Source organism: Balaenoptera acutorostrata, chromosome 11 (assembly GCF_949987535.1).
Source record: "Balaenoptera acutorostrata chromosome 11, mBalAcu1.1, whole genome shotgun sequence".
Taxonomy (NCBI): Eukaryota; Metazoa; Chordata; class Mammalia; order Artiodactyla; family Balaenopteridae; genus Balaenoptera; species Balaenoptera acutorostrata.
In genome coordinates, this window is record NC_080074.1 from 97,977,182 (window position 1) to 97,993,285 (window position 16,104).

The 16,104-nt window shown below is 46.5% G+C and overlaps 1 protein-coding gene across 3 annotated transcripts in view; it reads right to left on the bottom strand.

Moving 5' to 3' along the window:
• Positions 1-11,618, bottom strand: part of ETV6 (ETS variant transcription factor 6) — a 240,232-nt gene extending 228,614 nt beyond the window's left edge. For all 3 annotated transcript variants that reach the window (XM_007196064.2, XM_007196063.2, XM_007196065.2), the window contains exon 1: positions 11,337-11,618. In XM_007196064.2, coding sequence (XP_007196126.1) covers positions 11,337-11,369 — 33 coding nt within the window. In that variant the 5' untranslated portion in view covers positions 11,370-11,618. The remainder of the gene's footprint in view (positions 1-11,336) is intronic.
• Positions 11,619-16,104: the final 4,486 nt, after the last annotated feature.

Sequence of the window (16,104 nt, forward strand, 5' to 3'; positions counted from 1 at the left end):
CAGAATGCCAACTTCAGAGAGAGAGCCTTTGTTTCTCTGGGTCTGAGGGCAAAGACTCTTGCCTTCCCAACGGGTACGGTCTCCCATTCCACCTCACCCTAAAGCGTTCAAGTCAGCAGACCCAGGGCAGGACTCGGGGGCACAGAGTCAAACACGGAGCTGGCAGCCTTCCAGGGGACTTGAGATGTCGTCAGCCAAATTGGGTCACTCAGGTCTCCACATCCGGGAGGAGAGGAGACTTATCCAGACTGGGGACCCCTTAAATGACAGTTCTCCCACCCACCTCACCTCACTTCGGAGACAGGCCAGATCAAGAGGGGCAGAGTGAGAGTGACCCTGACCTGCTGTCCCCACCCATCACTGGCCACGACTGTCAAGACCATTACGAGAGCCACGGTCTCGACAGAGCAACGCACCAGTCAAGTGAACTCATGACCCGGATTTTTCAGATCTCCCAGATCTCAGGTCAAAAGGAGGACACGGCAGCTACCAAATGCACGAGGGGTCCAATCTTTCAGATTGCCCAGTTCCCAAAACCAGACGTGCCAACTCCAGGGCAGGAATTTGGATACGAGAGCACACACAGAGGCCCAAAGAAATGAGAACTCACTTCTGTCCCTTTGGGTGCCCGGCCCGTGATCACAAATCTACACACGAAAAGACAGCGCTGGACCAGATGGCTGAGTCAGGAGACACCACCATGTGGTCTGCTCTGGCAGGAGGCCGACGTGACGGTCAAAGAGAGTGTCTGGGAAAGATATATGGTCTAGAACAATGAAGGAAGGAAGTAACATGGAAAAAAGTTGCCTTCCCTTGTCTGAGCTTCCCCAAAGCAGTCCAGAAAAGTACTCAGCAAACGCCTGCTACCCTTTTATAAAGTCTCAGGTATGGTTCCTCTTGGCTATACCACCAGTGGCAGATCTGTTTATCCAAGTACTAATTATTAGGCTTCAGACAATACTGGTCCCAAACTGTCTCTTGACCTGGAGTCTCCGTCAGGGATGCCAGCACTGTCCTGGCCACACCACAGCCGGGCTGGTACACGCGAGGCCACCGCCACACACCTAGACCCACACTTTCCCCAGAGACCCAGGGAAGTGTTAGGGACACGGGTGACTTCAGAGACAGAAAGGCTGTTCTTTGGGGGTTGATTTTTTTTTTTTGTAATTACAATGCTGATTTCTATCTGTAGCTCATTTCTTCCAGGAAGTACTTGAGGGCCAGCATCTCATCTTTGGTTGCTGCTTCCTCATGTATAGGGGATGTGACAGAATCGGGGATTAGTGACCTCATGATACAGAGAAATCTTCAGAAAGATGAAGTCACCTGGCCTCCTCATAACCCACCAGAGAGGGCTGCAAGACAGCTGAGCAGAAAAATCACCAAAGTTCGCTTGTGTTTTCCAGGGCGAAGGGAGAGGAACGGTTGCCCTCCAGATCTAAGCTCTTTCCTCAACGGCCTAAAAGTGCCCACACCTGCTTCTGGGGACAGCGGCGGAGGCCGCGAACATTCCCTCCACTATTCCTCAAAAAGGGCTATTTTCCAGGCCCCGTTCCATCTTCTCATTTAACATGGATATCAATGGAAAATGCAGGAACGCATTGTAAGTCCACAGCAAAATACTGCTAACAAATACTTCAGCCCCCCCTCTTAACATTTACTAAAAACAAAGGTTCCCTCATGCCCCAAAGTTACAAATTTGGCTTCTTCAAACTCTTCCGCCTAAACCTCCACGAAAAGCCATCCACTCCTGACGCTTGGAACTGGAAATTCACCACCCACGGCAAACAGTGTCTGCTCTGTGGTCAGACAGACACGGGGCTGCGTGCCACACGAAAGCGGGCTGAAGAATCGATGCTCCCTCTCGAGCCTCGGCCCGGTCGCAGATAATAAGCAACTGTATGAACAAGCAGATCCTTGAATAGGTTCGAATACTTGAGGGCTGAGTAATAATGCCCATCAGAGGCACTGTACAGTACTTCCAGGCTTCTTCGGGTTTTTTCCTTTCCTTTCATCTCTGGAAACTTATTCAGAACCCTACTAGCTCTGCCCTCCCAATTTTAAGATGCAAGAGGGCATCTGTTTCTACCATGTAATTGCAGTTGGCTCCTCGCTCCTGTTATTGGGGTCTGTATTCAATGAAAGTCAAAAGCGAGGCTTTGCTGAGCGCTGACTGAGTGACCCCAACCCTGGGAGAAACTCATGGCAACGGTGATAAGAGCCCAGCCTGGGAGTTGGCCCACCTGCAAGGCCTGGAGTTTAGTTCAGGCCGTGCCGCAAACCAGCCACGGGAGCTCGAGCAAGACCATCACATCTCTGAGCTCCATTTTCTCAACGGTATAATGCAGGCACAGGACTAGAAAATCTCTCACCCCTTCTAGATCCCTGTGATGGGAGGATATATAAAAAGAGGGAGAAGAACTAAGTTTGGGTGTTTTTAAAACAACGTAAGGCAGTGCCAACAGCCCCCAAAGATAGGTATTTTTATTACCACTTCAGACGACTTAACAGGTTCAAGCTTAAGATGAACAAGTTCAAGAAGCAGGATTCACACTCAGGTCTGTCTACTACAGGGTCCGTCCTTCCCCTAGAAGCTCTTCACGGTATGGCAATGACTGGTCTCCCCTTCTCGGGAACTTACCATCCCCTTAAGGGAAATCAGTGTTACAGAGAAGAACCAATGAGTAGCATCAGGCAGAATAAAGTGCAAATCAAACTCTGAAGCAGCGCTGATTGGAACTACATGGGAACAACACTTAGATCACTGAGTGTACGCACCCACGGTGCTCACACCAGCGGGCCGCACGCCCTTTTCAGGTCATTCAGGAAATGAGGTCGTTTTCCGTGTGTCTGACTCCCACACACAAAGGGAAAATACCCCCGAGGAACACACGCGCTCTAGTGAGCGTGCAGATTTATTGGGTAGCTCTCTCCTGTCTTCACTGGGGAGTAAGGAATTATTTTCATAAGTCATTCATCCAGATAACTGAAGCATGGCCTTCTAAAAACGTAACATTATTTCTACGCCAACCATTTTCGTTGGATAGCTTTCCAAAATGCATGACACTATTTCCTAACTTCCTAAATCTCATAATTTACAGTTTGTCTTTAACTTGGACAAGGTCATAATGACGATCATTAATACTGTCGGTCATTGTGTGATGCCAGACAAAGGGGTTTCACTCTCTAGATATGAGTCCTCACGATGAAGCTAAGCTTTCCGAGGTCTTGTCTGCTTTTTGCCAACTTTCCTGGTGTTCGTGGAACATGGTCCTGGGACAGAACACCTGGATCCTGACTCCAGCGCAGCTACGAAGAGCACTGTGATCTCAAGCAGGCGATTTAAATGCTGCTCGAGTCAGTTTCCTCACCTGTTTCATGAGAATTAGGGCTTAGGCTTTCTTAGTCCCTTCTGAACTCCCTCCACGCCATGTCTCCATGTGCTTCCTTCCCTATGTCTGCTCTGAAGACAGGCTTCATTAAAGCTGTTCAAATCCAGAAGTGTATAAAGTCAGAGGGCCCAAATTCTCCCTTCATTCCGGGAAATTAGAACAAGGCCAGGAGGGTCAGATATCAAGCTATCAGGAAAGAAGACAGGGCTTCCCTGGTGGCGCAGTGGTTAAGAATCCGCCTGCCAATGAGGGGGACATGGGTTCGAGCCCTGGTCCGGGAAGATCCCACACGCCGCGGAGCAACTAAGCCCGCAAGCCACAACTACTGAGCCCATGTGCCACAACTACTGAAGCCCATGCGCCTAGAGACCGTGCTCCGAAACAAAGAGAAGCCACCACAATGAGAAGCCCGCGCACCACAAGGAAGAGTAGCCCCCGCTCGCCACAACTAGAGAAAGCCCACGTGCAGCAGCAAAGACCCAAGGCAGCCAAAAATAAATAAATAAATTTATTTTTAAAAAAAGAGAAAAGATGATTCCTTTGGTGGTGGGGGAAATCAGGGAACACCTGAAGAGACATCAAATAGATTCCTAGAAATCACACAGTATCTTCAGATGGACATGAGGGATGGTTTTTAAAAAGCAATGCATTCGTGGATTGTGTAAAAAGTTTGAAATTGGAAAAAAAAAAAAAAAAGCAGTGGAAGGAGAGAGACTGACCAGGGCGTGACCAAGGTGTCTAGCTCCGAGGGTGGGCAGGATGAAAGGACACAGCCCCGGCTTGTCACCCACCTGATCACCTGATGACGGGGTAAGGAGACACTGGGGGAAAGCAGAGCGAGGCAGAGAGGGAAAAGATTCCTGAGAAAAACATAAAAACGGCACAAATGAACCCACCCAAAGACAAAGTATCACTAGAGAACATCAGGGATTGGTGTACAAATGGGAGATCTGGACGTCCATTCCAAGGTGGGTGGTGCGACGTGACCATCTGGCTACCCTGCCACGAGAGGGCCGGTTAGGGAGCACCCACCCAGAGAGGGAAGGAGCATGTCTGCCGGCTCTCTTCCCACCTCTCATCTTGGCCTGTGGGAAGCTCCTCCACAGCCCCATTACTCTTGGTTTCCTAACTTTCTTCATAAAGGTGGCTGTCCTTGAGTCTTGGGTCAGGAGACAAAGTGCTTTGGAACTGTAGTCCCGAGATGTAGACTCAGAGAAGCTCGGGCCAGAGTACAGCCTGGAAGATCTTAGACCAATACATCGCTTCACAACTATGGGCTTCAGGCTCCTCCTTTGCAAAACAGGGGGAAAACCTGAATCCCGGAGGGAGTCATAAAGAGCAAATGAGACAATGTAGATAAAACGCTTAGCCCAAGGACCAGCACACAGCAGTATCTAATAAACGATGATGGTGATGATGGAGGAGGATGACCACCAAGGCAACACACAAAACCCTTTAATTACCTAGACTTTACAAAGCGCCCAAAACGCAGGTGTTCCACAGTTTCCCATACGCTTAGTCCACAGGCCTGAGTAAGCAGTTAGCTCATCTGGGGCTCCACACCTAACAAACACAGGCTAATACCTTCCTTTTCACCACCCCACATACTCCCCAAATTCAAGGTCATTTAGCCAAAGACCAGGCTGAACTGCATACTTTCACTATCTAAGAAGAAAGGGTGATCAAGCAAATTAACAGAGCAAGTAATATACTGATGGTACTATTTCGATGCGGAAGGTACAGTCTCCAGCACACAGTAGCCCTCATTTCTCACCAGCTGATGGTGTGGACACAAGTCATTTCTGCCTGTTCACACGGAGGCTTAGCCTGAGACGCCCTGGAAAGCCACACTCTATTAGGCTGGTTCCTGTATGTTCAAAAATCAATGAAAATGTGTTTGTTTTTTAATAGGCTATTATTCTAACTTCTCACTAACTTTACTCTTTCTCTCTCCAAATACTAGGCTTGGCAGCGAATGGTCTTTAAGCTGGGTCCCTTCTGGTGTGGGAACCCTGCGTCAACTTACACTCATGCTATTCAACAAATCCACACAGAGATTGGTTTCTACAACAAATACGGCAGTGAAGGACTCTGCCAGAAAACCAACGCCACTGCTTCTCCTAAAGTAGCCTTCACAGAGACAAATACGTCGTTTGTATACCCCACACCCTAGGGGGCTTCATTTGGCACCGATTCACTCGGCCGGGAGATCCACACCACAGGGCAACTTTTCAGCATCCGTAACAGAACGCACCTGCTCTTCAAGTTGGTCCTCACACCCCCTCCCCACCTGCCCTCCACCTGCCTCAGTGTGCTCAACTCAGATGCACAGAATTTGTTTTAGTTCTACCTTCCTCTGGTGCCCATATTTGGGGTGTTTTTTCCCTTCACTTACCTATGCTAAAGAGGTAAGCTACTTCCCTAAGACCAGCTGCCATGTTTTTAGCTGATGCAGAGCCTATTGTGTATAAATTAAGGCGTATATTTGAGCCTAGGGCCCCCTCAAGGATTCCTCAGAAAAGGCCCTGCTAACAGGTCCAGCACCCTCAGCCCAAAACAGAAGTACCGGCCCCTCACATGGTATAAAAAAGTACCACTGCACCCCACCATCCCATCTTTGGGTATAAATCCAAAGAGCTCAAAGCAGGATCTCAAAGAGGCATTTGTACACCCATGTTCACCGCAGCATTATTCACAACACCTGTGAGATGAGAGTAACCCAGATGTCCATCAACAGATGAATGGATAAAGAAAATATGGCATATACATAAAACGGAATATTATGCAGCCTTGAAAAAAAGGAAATCCTGTCACATGCTGTAATATGTATGAGCCTCCAGGCCATTATGCTAAGTGAAATAAAGAAAGTATGACTGCACTCATATGAACTATTTAAAGTAGTCAAAATCATAGAAAGAAAATAGGAACGTGGTTACGGAGGGCTGGGAGAAGGGGAGAGGGGAAATGGGTGTTTAGTGGGTATAGAGTTTCAGTGTTGCAAGATGAAAAAGTTCTAGAGATCAGTTGCACAACAACGTGAACAGACTTAACACGACTGAACTGTACCCTTAAAAATGGTTAAGATGGTAAATTTAATGTTATATGCTTTTTACCAGAATACAAAAATTTATTGCTGTAGATGGTGGTGCAAATACAAGTCCATGAAGCCCTTCTTCCCTCATCCCCCACTCCTACTCCTTCCTCTTCTCACATCTAACAATATGCCCTCTGGACCCAGGGCTCCCACACACACCATCTTCCTTGGCACGTACCTCTGTGCCCTCATACCAGCTGGCTTGCGATTAAAATGGACCGAGCTGGGAAGTGCCAGAGTGTGCAGCCTATTGTATCGAATTTCCTTGGCCTCTTATAGGGATGCACCGTGAACCCAGCCAGTGAGGGACAGGGGCCTGAGAACCAGGGGGTCTGCATTGCTCTATACCTGGCTCAGTCACCGATCAGCTGAAGCAAACAATTTAGCTGTGTGGACCTCCTCTCCATAAAAATCAGATGTTGTAGGGACTCCCCTAGTGGCGCAGTGGTTAAGAATCCACCTGCCAATGCAGGGGACACGGGTTCGATCCCTGGTCTGGGAAGATCCCACATGCTACGGAGCAACTAAGCCCGTGCGCCACAACTACTGAGCCCGTGCTCTAGAGCCTCCGAGCCACAGCTACTGGAGCCCACGTGCCACAACTACTGAAGCCTGCACGCCTAGAGCCTGTGCTCTGCCACAAGAGAAGCCACTGCAATGAGAAGCCCGTGCACTGCAACGAAGAGTAGCCCCCGCTCACCGCAACTAGAGAAAGACCATGCGCAGCAACAAAGACCCAACTCAGCCAAAAATAAATAAATAAGAATCCACCTGCCAATACAGGGGATATGGGTTCAAGCCCTGGTCCGGGAAGATCCCACATGCCGCGAAGCAACTAAGCCCGCGCCCCTAGAGCCCATGCTCCATAACAAGAGAAGCCACTGCAGTAAGAAGCCCGCGCCCCACAAGGAAGAGTAGCCCCCGCTCGCCGCAACTAGAGAAGCCCGTGCGCAGCAACAAAGACCCAACACGGCAAAAAAAGAAAATAAAATCAGACGTTGGCCCAGGTGATGTTTATAGTCTCTCAGCTCTGAGATTCTCAAAGTTCCCTGATTCACTTGCTAAAGACCCTGGGGAAAACTTAGAAGCCTGCTAATCTGAACCTTCTCCAGTGATTCCTCAAGGCCCTGTCTTGTATCTTTTACTCAGTTCCATGTTGTTGTTTGTTGAGACACAAAAGCAGTTTTTGAAAATGTTATCAAAATAAGGAAACATTATTATTAGGCCAAAATTCTACCAGTAATAATTTTTAGGCAGACACCCAAGGGAGTGCTCTAGGCCTCCCTGTGACAGCAGAATGGCCCTAGTAACCACTTTATGCAAGCCTGTGGGTGAAGTGTTAAGTCACTCCGGGCACACAGGACAGAGAGCGGAAAGGGTACTGACCTCCTTCCATGCTTCACTGCAAATCAGCAAACATTACTGACACACATTTCTGAGCCAGGTGCCAAGGTGGGCACCAGGACGCAAAGATAATCGCCACTAAACCCAAGGAGCTCAGAGTCGAGGAGGGGAAACCCAGAGACTCCCAGAAAGCAGCAAAATAGAGATTTCATTCCGCTAAAAAAGCCAACCAGTACGGAGGGCAGAGAAAGGAGGGGCCAGGGATGTTAGGCAACTATTTTCTGTACTATCCTGGATAGTTCTCGCCGGCCGCCCGGCCGAGCCTTACGAAGGGCTGTGTCTGCTGGGCCATAGTTACTTTCCGCTGCAACTTGGCTGAAGTTAAAACTGAACAGGTGACTTGAAGGTGAAGGCTGATGATGGAAAAGATAGCCTCTTCCTTTCTCCCGTACCCAGCAGTCAGCCATACGATCCTCCAAAAAAAATAATTTGACTTTTTACAGAGTTAGGTGACCCTGTCCTTACATTTAAACAGCCCCAAATAGTCAGGAATGGAAGCATTTAATCTCTCACGATGAGAGCGCCCAGTGCAGACAAACAGTGGGGCACAGCCATAGTTTGGGTGACCTTGGGCTGGTCAACCTGTCTTCTGCTATAAACATGCGTCTGATATTAACTTCCCTGCGGTGCCGGGAACATGCTTATAAAGTGCAAAAGAAATATAAAAGCCAATTATCAGGCATTCATCTGGCAACCACCACCATGAAAGTGATACATACAAAGATGTCACTGACTGATTCAGAAACTTTCACCCTGGAAATTCCACCGAAATCGTACACTACTCTTTTCTAGCAGAACTAACGCTGCTCAGAAGTAAACAGAGTACTTCCCTCTGTGACTGCCTCTGGTCAGGCTCCTCTGTGCTCCACCACACCAGCTGCTGAGGAATTTACTGCCTGCTGACCAGCTGCTTATAAGGAATGAGAGCCAGGGAAGAAGGTTTCAGGAGTAGACAGGAGGAGTGAAGGAAATCTCTCCACACAGAGAGCCTTCCGTGTCACATGTCCTCAGGATATCAGAGCCATCAGGTCATCCTTGAAAGCTCCTGACATTCATTCCCTGCTCCACAGAAAACTTTATTGTTTACAGGACTGTAGAAAAAAATCCCAGTTCTTGTGGGTTACCAGCAAACATTTTGTATTATGCAGTCACTGTACCACATCCCAAGGACTAAGGGAAACACCGCACACATCACCAGAGCATTTTCAGACAAGCTAGAATAATCCCAGTCCTTGATCTCCGGCGCTTCTTACTGGAACGTTGCAAACTAAACAAACTCCGTGGAAAAACGCACTTCACACATGTGCATTTGAACATATGCACAGTCCAAGCAAACAGTCATATTCTGGTTCCATAAACAACAATCCAAAATAAAAGTGATACTTTCATTACTAGTGAAGACCATTAAATCTATTCTAATTACAGAGAAATACAGAGTGAGGAAAAGAGGCTCCCGAAAAGAACTGAGGGGTAAACGATAAGGAAAAAAATGATATACAAACTATGGCTGCAATTTTTATGTCACATGTAAGAGAGTGTGCTGTCTGGGTTTGGGAATGATTCCATCCGTGTGTGTAAGGAAAGGGCTGCTGTAGCCTCCCATGGGGGTACAATAAGATGAACACCTGCAGCACCCAAACATAAGCCCCTCAGAACAGCGGGCATATGCAGTCTCTTTAGAAGAGACAATAAGAAAAGTCACAGAAAGGCTTGTTTTTTGTTGTTTTCACCCTAAAACCACTATCTCATAGTTGGTCCAGGTTCTCCCCAGGTCAGATTTATTGCCATCGAGCTAAATACAATTTACTGATTTCATACCCTAGTATTTAGTTACCTCTGTTTGTGTTATGAAGTATCAGATAAATTAGATCAGGCATACCGTAGGATTTTCCTGAACTCGTGGAATCGAATTTATACAGCAAAAGAAATTGGTTTTGAAGTATCAACCTACCTAACATCTTTACTCTGACACCTCCCTGCCTCCGCAGACATACTGCTATCCCCAGATATGTGCAAACACAGAAACCCGAAAGTTCCACTGGGCGTTTTTTTGCTAGGCAAAAACAAAGAAACCCAACCCACCTTTTCAGTTCACATTAGCCCTAATTCAAACCCCATGAGAATCTTTCCTGATAAGAAACACTAACACCTGAGTATAATTATGAGCCCTAATAAGCAAACATGATAAAATACTGTTTCCTCCAAACAGATCCTATGGAAAAGCGGTGTTAAAACTGGAAAGGTTTCTCGAATTCGCCATAGATGAAGAAAACTGGTTACTTGTTCATTGTCTCTGCAGGGTCCCCTCAATGAACATATTTAATGGGCCAAGCCACAAACAAACTTCAGGAGCTTCAGCCTCTCACGGAAGCAAAAGGCTTTTCCATCTGGGTACTGATGGAACAGTGAAATGGAAGTGCACACCAAATGCAACGACGGGCAAAATAATTGGGGGAGATGGACAAATCAGTCTGCCTCCTCACGGTGGCAAACTTTACGACAACTTTCTAGAAGCAACAAACCACAGCACCACTAGCCTTTAGAGACACACACAAATATATAAATGTAACACACAACTACTTGGAAGGTAAATGCTGTGTCTGCAAACATCCTTCACCATCCTGCATTTACAATACTGAAAACCATGGCCAGAAAGCTGGGAGATTTCTACTCTTAGCTCTCCTCTCTGCACTGTCAAACTGAGAAGGTCATTTTGTATGGTCACTTAGATAATTCTCCCTCTCTGCAACACGGGAGTTTTCTACTTTGGGATTGCTCAGCGTTCATATGCATCAGAGTAAAATAACCATTCAGCGACTTTATTCACCTTGGTTTAAAGGGAAAAAAAGAAAGAAAGAAAAGAAAGAAATTCATTGTGCAATGCCCAGGAAAAGCTGACACCACGACTGTCTCTCCGACAAGCGCTTGCAATTACAATGCGGGGGTGGGGGGAATCTGTCTGATCCGACTCTGTGAGCCCTTAAAAAAAAGAAATGATTCCAGTCCCAATGGAGCCGGAGAACTTTTTTTTCTAAGGAGACCACCCCTCGGGAACAAAAGTTCCATTTCGGTCACATGTCGGGAGTAGGAGTAGGGACCAGGTTTTTTTAAAAGCGCACTAATTACGGGGGTGTTTTACAGTCCTGGAGACCACTCGGGCTCCTCCAGACCGACGGTGACTGGCATTTCATTGTCAAAAAGCAAGGGGGTGAGGTGAGGGCGCAGGAGCCGACAGGGCGCTCGGCGAGAGGGGGGGAGCAGCAAGGTTACACTAAAGGGTACGCTGCCGCCGCGAGCCGCGTCTCCTTCCCCGGCGCCCCAAATAATTTCCTGCGAACAGAGCCACTGCAACAGTCCCCTCGCAACTGAAGAGCCCAGTACGACTGGCCGGGCCGGTGCAGCTCAAGGTTTTCCACCCCGGAGAGGGAGGGGGAGAAGATCTTTACCTTAATGCTACACTGAGCAGGAGTCTCAGACATGTCTCACAGCGAGAGAGATCAGGAAGTTCTCAGTTTTTTTCCACTTTCCTTTCCTCTCCCCAACCCAGAAACGCTCCACGGCCGGCCGGACGCGGTCATTTAAGAAGTTTCTTGCAGCATCTCTCCCGGCGGCCGCCCCGGGGGGCCGCGAGCGCGCGGGGCGGGGCGGGCGCCGGCGGAGTCGCCGCGCGGGGCGGCGGGGGCGTGGGAGCCGGGCGGCGCGGCGGCGGGGTCTGCAGGTCGCGGCGCGGCGCGGCGACCCGGGGCGCAGCCCGGCCGGCCTCCCGCTCTCTCCTCCCACCCGGGCCGGCGCCCCCGCCCCCCGCCCTCCCGCCGCTCTCCCTCGCTCTCTCTCTCGAATGTTTTCCTTCCTGGAAGAGAGAAACTGAAAGGCAGAACTGAGAAAGCTCTTTGCTCATTGATCTTGAGAGTTTCAGTGCAGAAACTGACGTGAATTCCCAGCACTGAGCTCTGCCTCTTAAAGGAGCCACCAGGAAATAAAAGATCGGGTTACAGCCCCGCATCGGAGAAATAAAAGCCGGGCCGGGAGTGGGGGGGAGGGGCGGCGGCGGGGGCGCGGGCGGAGGATCCCGGGGAGCGGGGCCGCGCGAGGCCGCGGCTGCTAACTAGGCAGGCGGCGCGGCCCCCGCCGGCCTGGCGCGGGGCGTCCTAGGCTCCGCTGGGTCGCCGCCTGGCTCGCGGAAGACACGCCGAGAAACGTTCCATCGGGGCCCCAGAAACCTCAGAACAGGTTTTATTAAACGCCTCCCCCTCCCCTAGCTCCGTCTCTTGGATACATTGAAAGGCACAGGGTTTCCCCACCCCCCGCCGAGCGCAGACGCAATGAAAATAATTATATAGGAAGGGACATTCCGGTAAGGACGCGGAATCCAAAGGAGGAAGTAAAACAATAGCCTTTGTTCTGCTTCTCGACCGCGGCCTCTTTAAGAGAATCCACCAGGAAATGGGAGATCGGGTTACAGCCCGCACCGGGGTAAAGGGGCGAGCGAGCGAGCGAGCCGCGGAGCGCGACGTCGGAGACAAAGCGGGGCGGCTGCCCGCAGAAGCCCAGCCTGGCCGCGGGGGATTCCCCGCGAAGGTGGGCGCCCGGAAAAGAGGAGGCGCGCACGCCCGCCAGGCCGGCGATGCGGGCGCTGCCCCAGCCGAGCACGCGTCCTGGAAAAGGAAAGGCTGTTGGGCGGTTATCAAAGGCAGTTGAGTTCCTTTTCCTGACCCCCCCTTCCTCCCTGTTTCGAAATCCTCTGTCTTTTTAAAGCAATAGCGGCCGCTACCAACCGAAATAGGTGACTCGACTGCAAAGTAACAGGACGTGTTCCTGGACATAATACCCTTCCCCAGGACCGCTTCTCTGAAACCGTAATTGGCGGATGGGACGACCCCGGGATCCTGCCGGGGGAGGAATATTTGGTTGGAAAAACAATTGAGAGAAGGTTAAAGCCTGTCGGGCTGAAGGTTATAGCCTTGAGTACGTGTAGTCTGATCACTCTATTATTTTTATTGTTATTTATAGTCCCTGAAAATGCTCTGAAGTGTCCACTGCAGAAGGTTGAGAACATTATAATTACGTTTAAATTCTAAACCCTGCTAATACGTACGGCTTTAATGTATGGATGTGTATTAAATTACAAATATATAAATACATATGTATAATGTGTGTCTATAGTATATACAGATAAACCAGGACACATTTCCCAGATCCTCCCCATCCTACGGATTTTTCCTACCCACTTGCCTTCATCTCTCCACATAATAAATTATGTTCAGACTTCTTCACACGCTCATTCGAAGAACACTCTGAACCAGAATTTATTAAAGGGGTTGGAATGGGAAAAGAGTCCTGTTGCTGGGATGGTGGGAATAATGGGATTTTGTGAGTCTCCGAGGACCTCAGCAGTCCATGTCACCTGGTAGTCCTGTCCTTCCCGAGAGCGCTCATGTCCACACCAACTCTTCTGCCCTGGACCACCTGCTGCTCCCCACCTCAACCCACACACACATGTCTGCCTTTGCTCCCTCGGCTGGTGTTGGAGGCGTTGGTTCTGGTGTCCCATTGCTGGGTTAAGTCCTGTAAACCCCTAAATCCCTTACTTATCAGCATGATCTTTGGCAACTCACTCTTTCAGCTTGGGTAAAATGGGGTGGGGAACATTACCTATCTCATAAGATTCCTGTGAGTATTAAATGAGCAAATATATACAAAGTGATGAATTATCTGAGTTCTTACTACATACTTTATCTGCTCAATGAACGTTAGCTACAATTATTTAACCTCAGGACTGAATTAACTCTCAACTTCGTTCTATCTCCTCGTTACCCTCTCCAGGTGACTCAACAAAAGTGGCGTGTAAAGGAGACTGTGTGTGGTTCCAAAGCAAAATACGCAGCAGCAGCTGTGGAAAACATTGCATTTAGCCAGGGGTTGGTGCTTTCTTTCTGTAAAGGGCCCAATAGTAAATATTTTAGGCTTTGTGCCCCAAGAGACAAAATGGAGAATATGTAGATACTTATATAGCAATAGAGAAAACAAATACCACAGTTTTTTTTTTTATTGACAAAATATAAGGTGTAATAATAAGAGTTGTAATACAGGTCTAACAACGAGAGGAATGGAACTCTTTTTTTTTTTTAAGGGGGATAACATTTCACTTAGTTAAACCCCAGTTTAAATTAAATGTTCTCTATCATCAAAATTGACTGCAAATGTTTATCTGTTAATGGTGATCTGTCATGGGATTTTACATATTTCATTTGGAAATATCTTTTCATCCAGATAGGATACTGCCAAATATATCAATCCATGAGCATATGGTTTTACTTGAGCATATTTATTGCTTATAAGGCATTTATACAATTTTATTGGAATTCTATAAATTCTCTTGATATTTCCCCTTTAGCGTGTCATTACATTGCAGATTAATCACTTCCAATTGAAAGTTAGGTGGAAGTGCCTCAACTGCACAGTGAAGTGGATTTTAAATATGAAAATATCCTTTTCACTTGCATCAAAATCCAAAAACCACTGTTGGAACTGTAGTTTGAGTTCAGAAAAATAGAACTGCTTCAAATTTGTGTTAGAATGGACATCTTGCTTCTTGTTTTAACTTTTGACAGCATAGGAAATGTATAAAGCAGCTTTATATCATTTGTGATTCAAACAATGTTAATTGTGTCGAAATGATTTAACTGCAGTATAAGCTTCACATATAGCTATATTTTGCCTTGTAGTTTTAGGTTTAATTCATGAAAAACAGACTTGATAAAGTCTGTAGCAAAACTAATTTCCAAAACCGCTCAGTAATAGTTAAGGGAAGTTGTGTTCATTCACTCATTCCCATTTGTCAGTTGTTTCTCTATTCCTTGTTTCCTGACTTCTTTGAGGTAATTAGGTATTTTTTTCATATTCCATTTAAATTCCTAGATGGTCTTTCTAGTGTTTCTTTTTTACATTAAATATAGTGGTTGCTCTAGAAATTACAATTTGCATCTTTAATTACCACAGTCTATCTTCAAATAATATTATTCTATCTCATATAAGAAACTAACAACAGCATAATTTCATTTATCCCTCTCCCATCCTTTATGATATTGTCCTATATTTTATTTCTACCTGTGTTACGAAACCCACCATACATTGTAGGGAGTTTTGATTTTTTTTTTAATATTGTAAATATGTGTGTATAATGAAGGTACTAAAATATAGTCTCTTTTTCATCTGTCTTTTTATCCTTTCCGGTACTTTCTTATTCCTTTTTGCAGATCTAGTATCATTTATCTTTGGCCTCAAGAACTTCTTTGGCATTTCTTGTTGGCATTCTCTTGTTGGAGATAAAGTCTCTCAGCTTTCTTTGTGTCAGAATGTCTTTATTTCACATTCATTTTTCAAGGATAATTTTCAACTGTGTATAAAATTTTAGGTTGACAGATTTTCTTTTTTTCCTTTCGGCACTTTAAACATTTCATTCCATATCTGTCTCCATTATTTTTAAGAGTCATTTGTAGTTCATATTTTAGCTCCCTGTGTGTAATGTCTTTTTTTCTCTGGGTGTCATTAAGATCTGGTCTCTAAATTTGGTTTTCAGAATTGTGACTAGGATGGGCCTACATGTGGGGTTTTTTTGGTTTGTTTGTTTGTATTTATTTTTCTTGATGTTGGCTACAGTTCTTGGACCTATAAGTTGGTATCTTTCGTCAGTTTTGGAAAATTCTGATCTGTTATCTCTTTGAATATTGTTTCTGCCCATTCTTTCTACTCTCCTTTTTTTTTTCTCCAATGATACAAGTGTTAGACCAACTGACATTGTTCAATACACCCAAATACTCTATTGTATTTACCTTTTTTTCTCTTTGACTTTCAATTTGGATGCTTTCTATTTATCTCTTTTCCAAGTTTTTTTCCTCCGTTATTGTCCAACTTACTGTTAAGCCTATCAAGTTCTTTACTTCTGATACTGTATTTATTTTTAGCATTTCCATTTTTTAATATTCACCATCACTTTTCTGAAGTTGCTCATACCTTTATTTATGGGTTCTACTTTTTTTTTTAAGTCCTTTAGCATTTTTGTTATAATGTGATAATTCTCAAATGTGAGGTTTTCTTGGTTAACTTCAGTTGGTTTCCTTACTTGACCATGAGTTACATTTTCTTGTTCTTTTGTGTGTGTGTCTTGATATTTTTTACTGTATGCTGGACATTTTATGTAAAACTACATACATT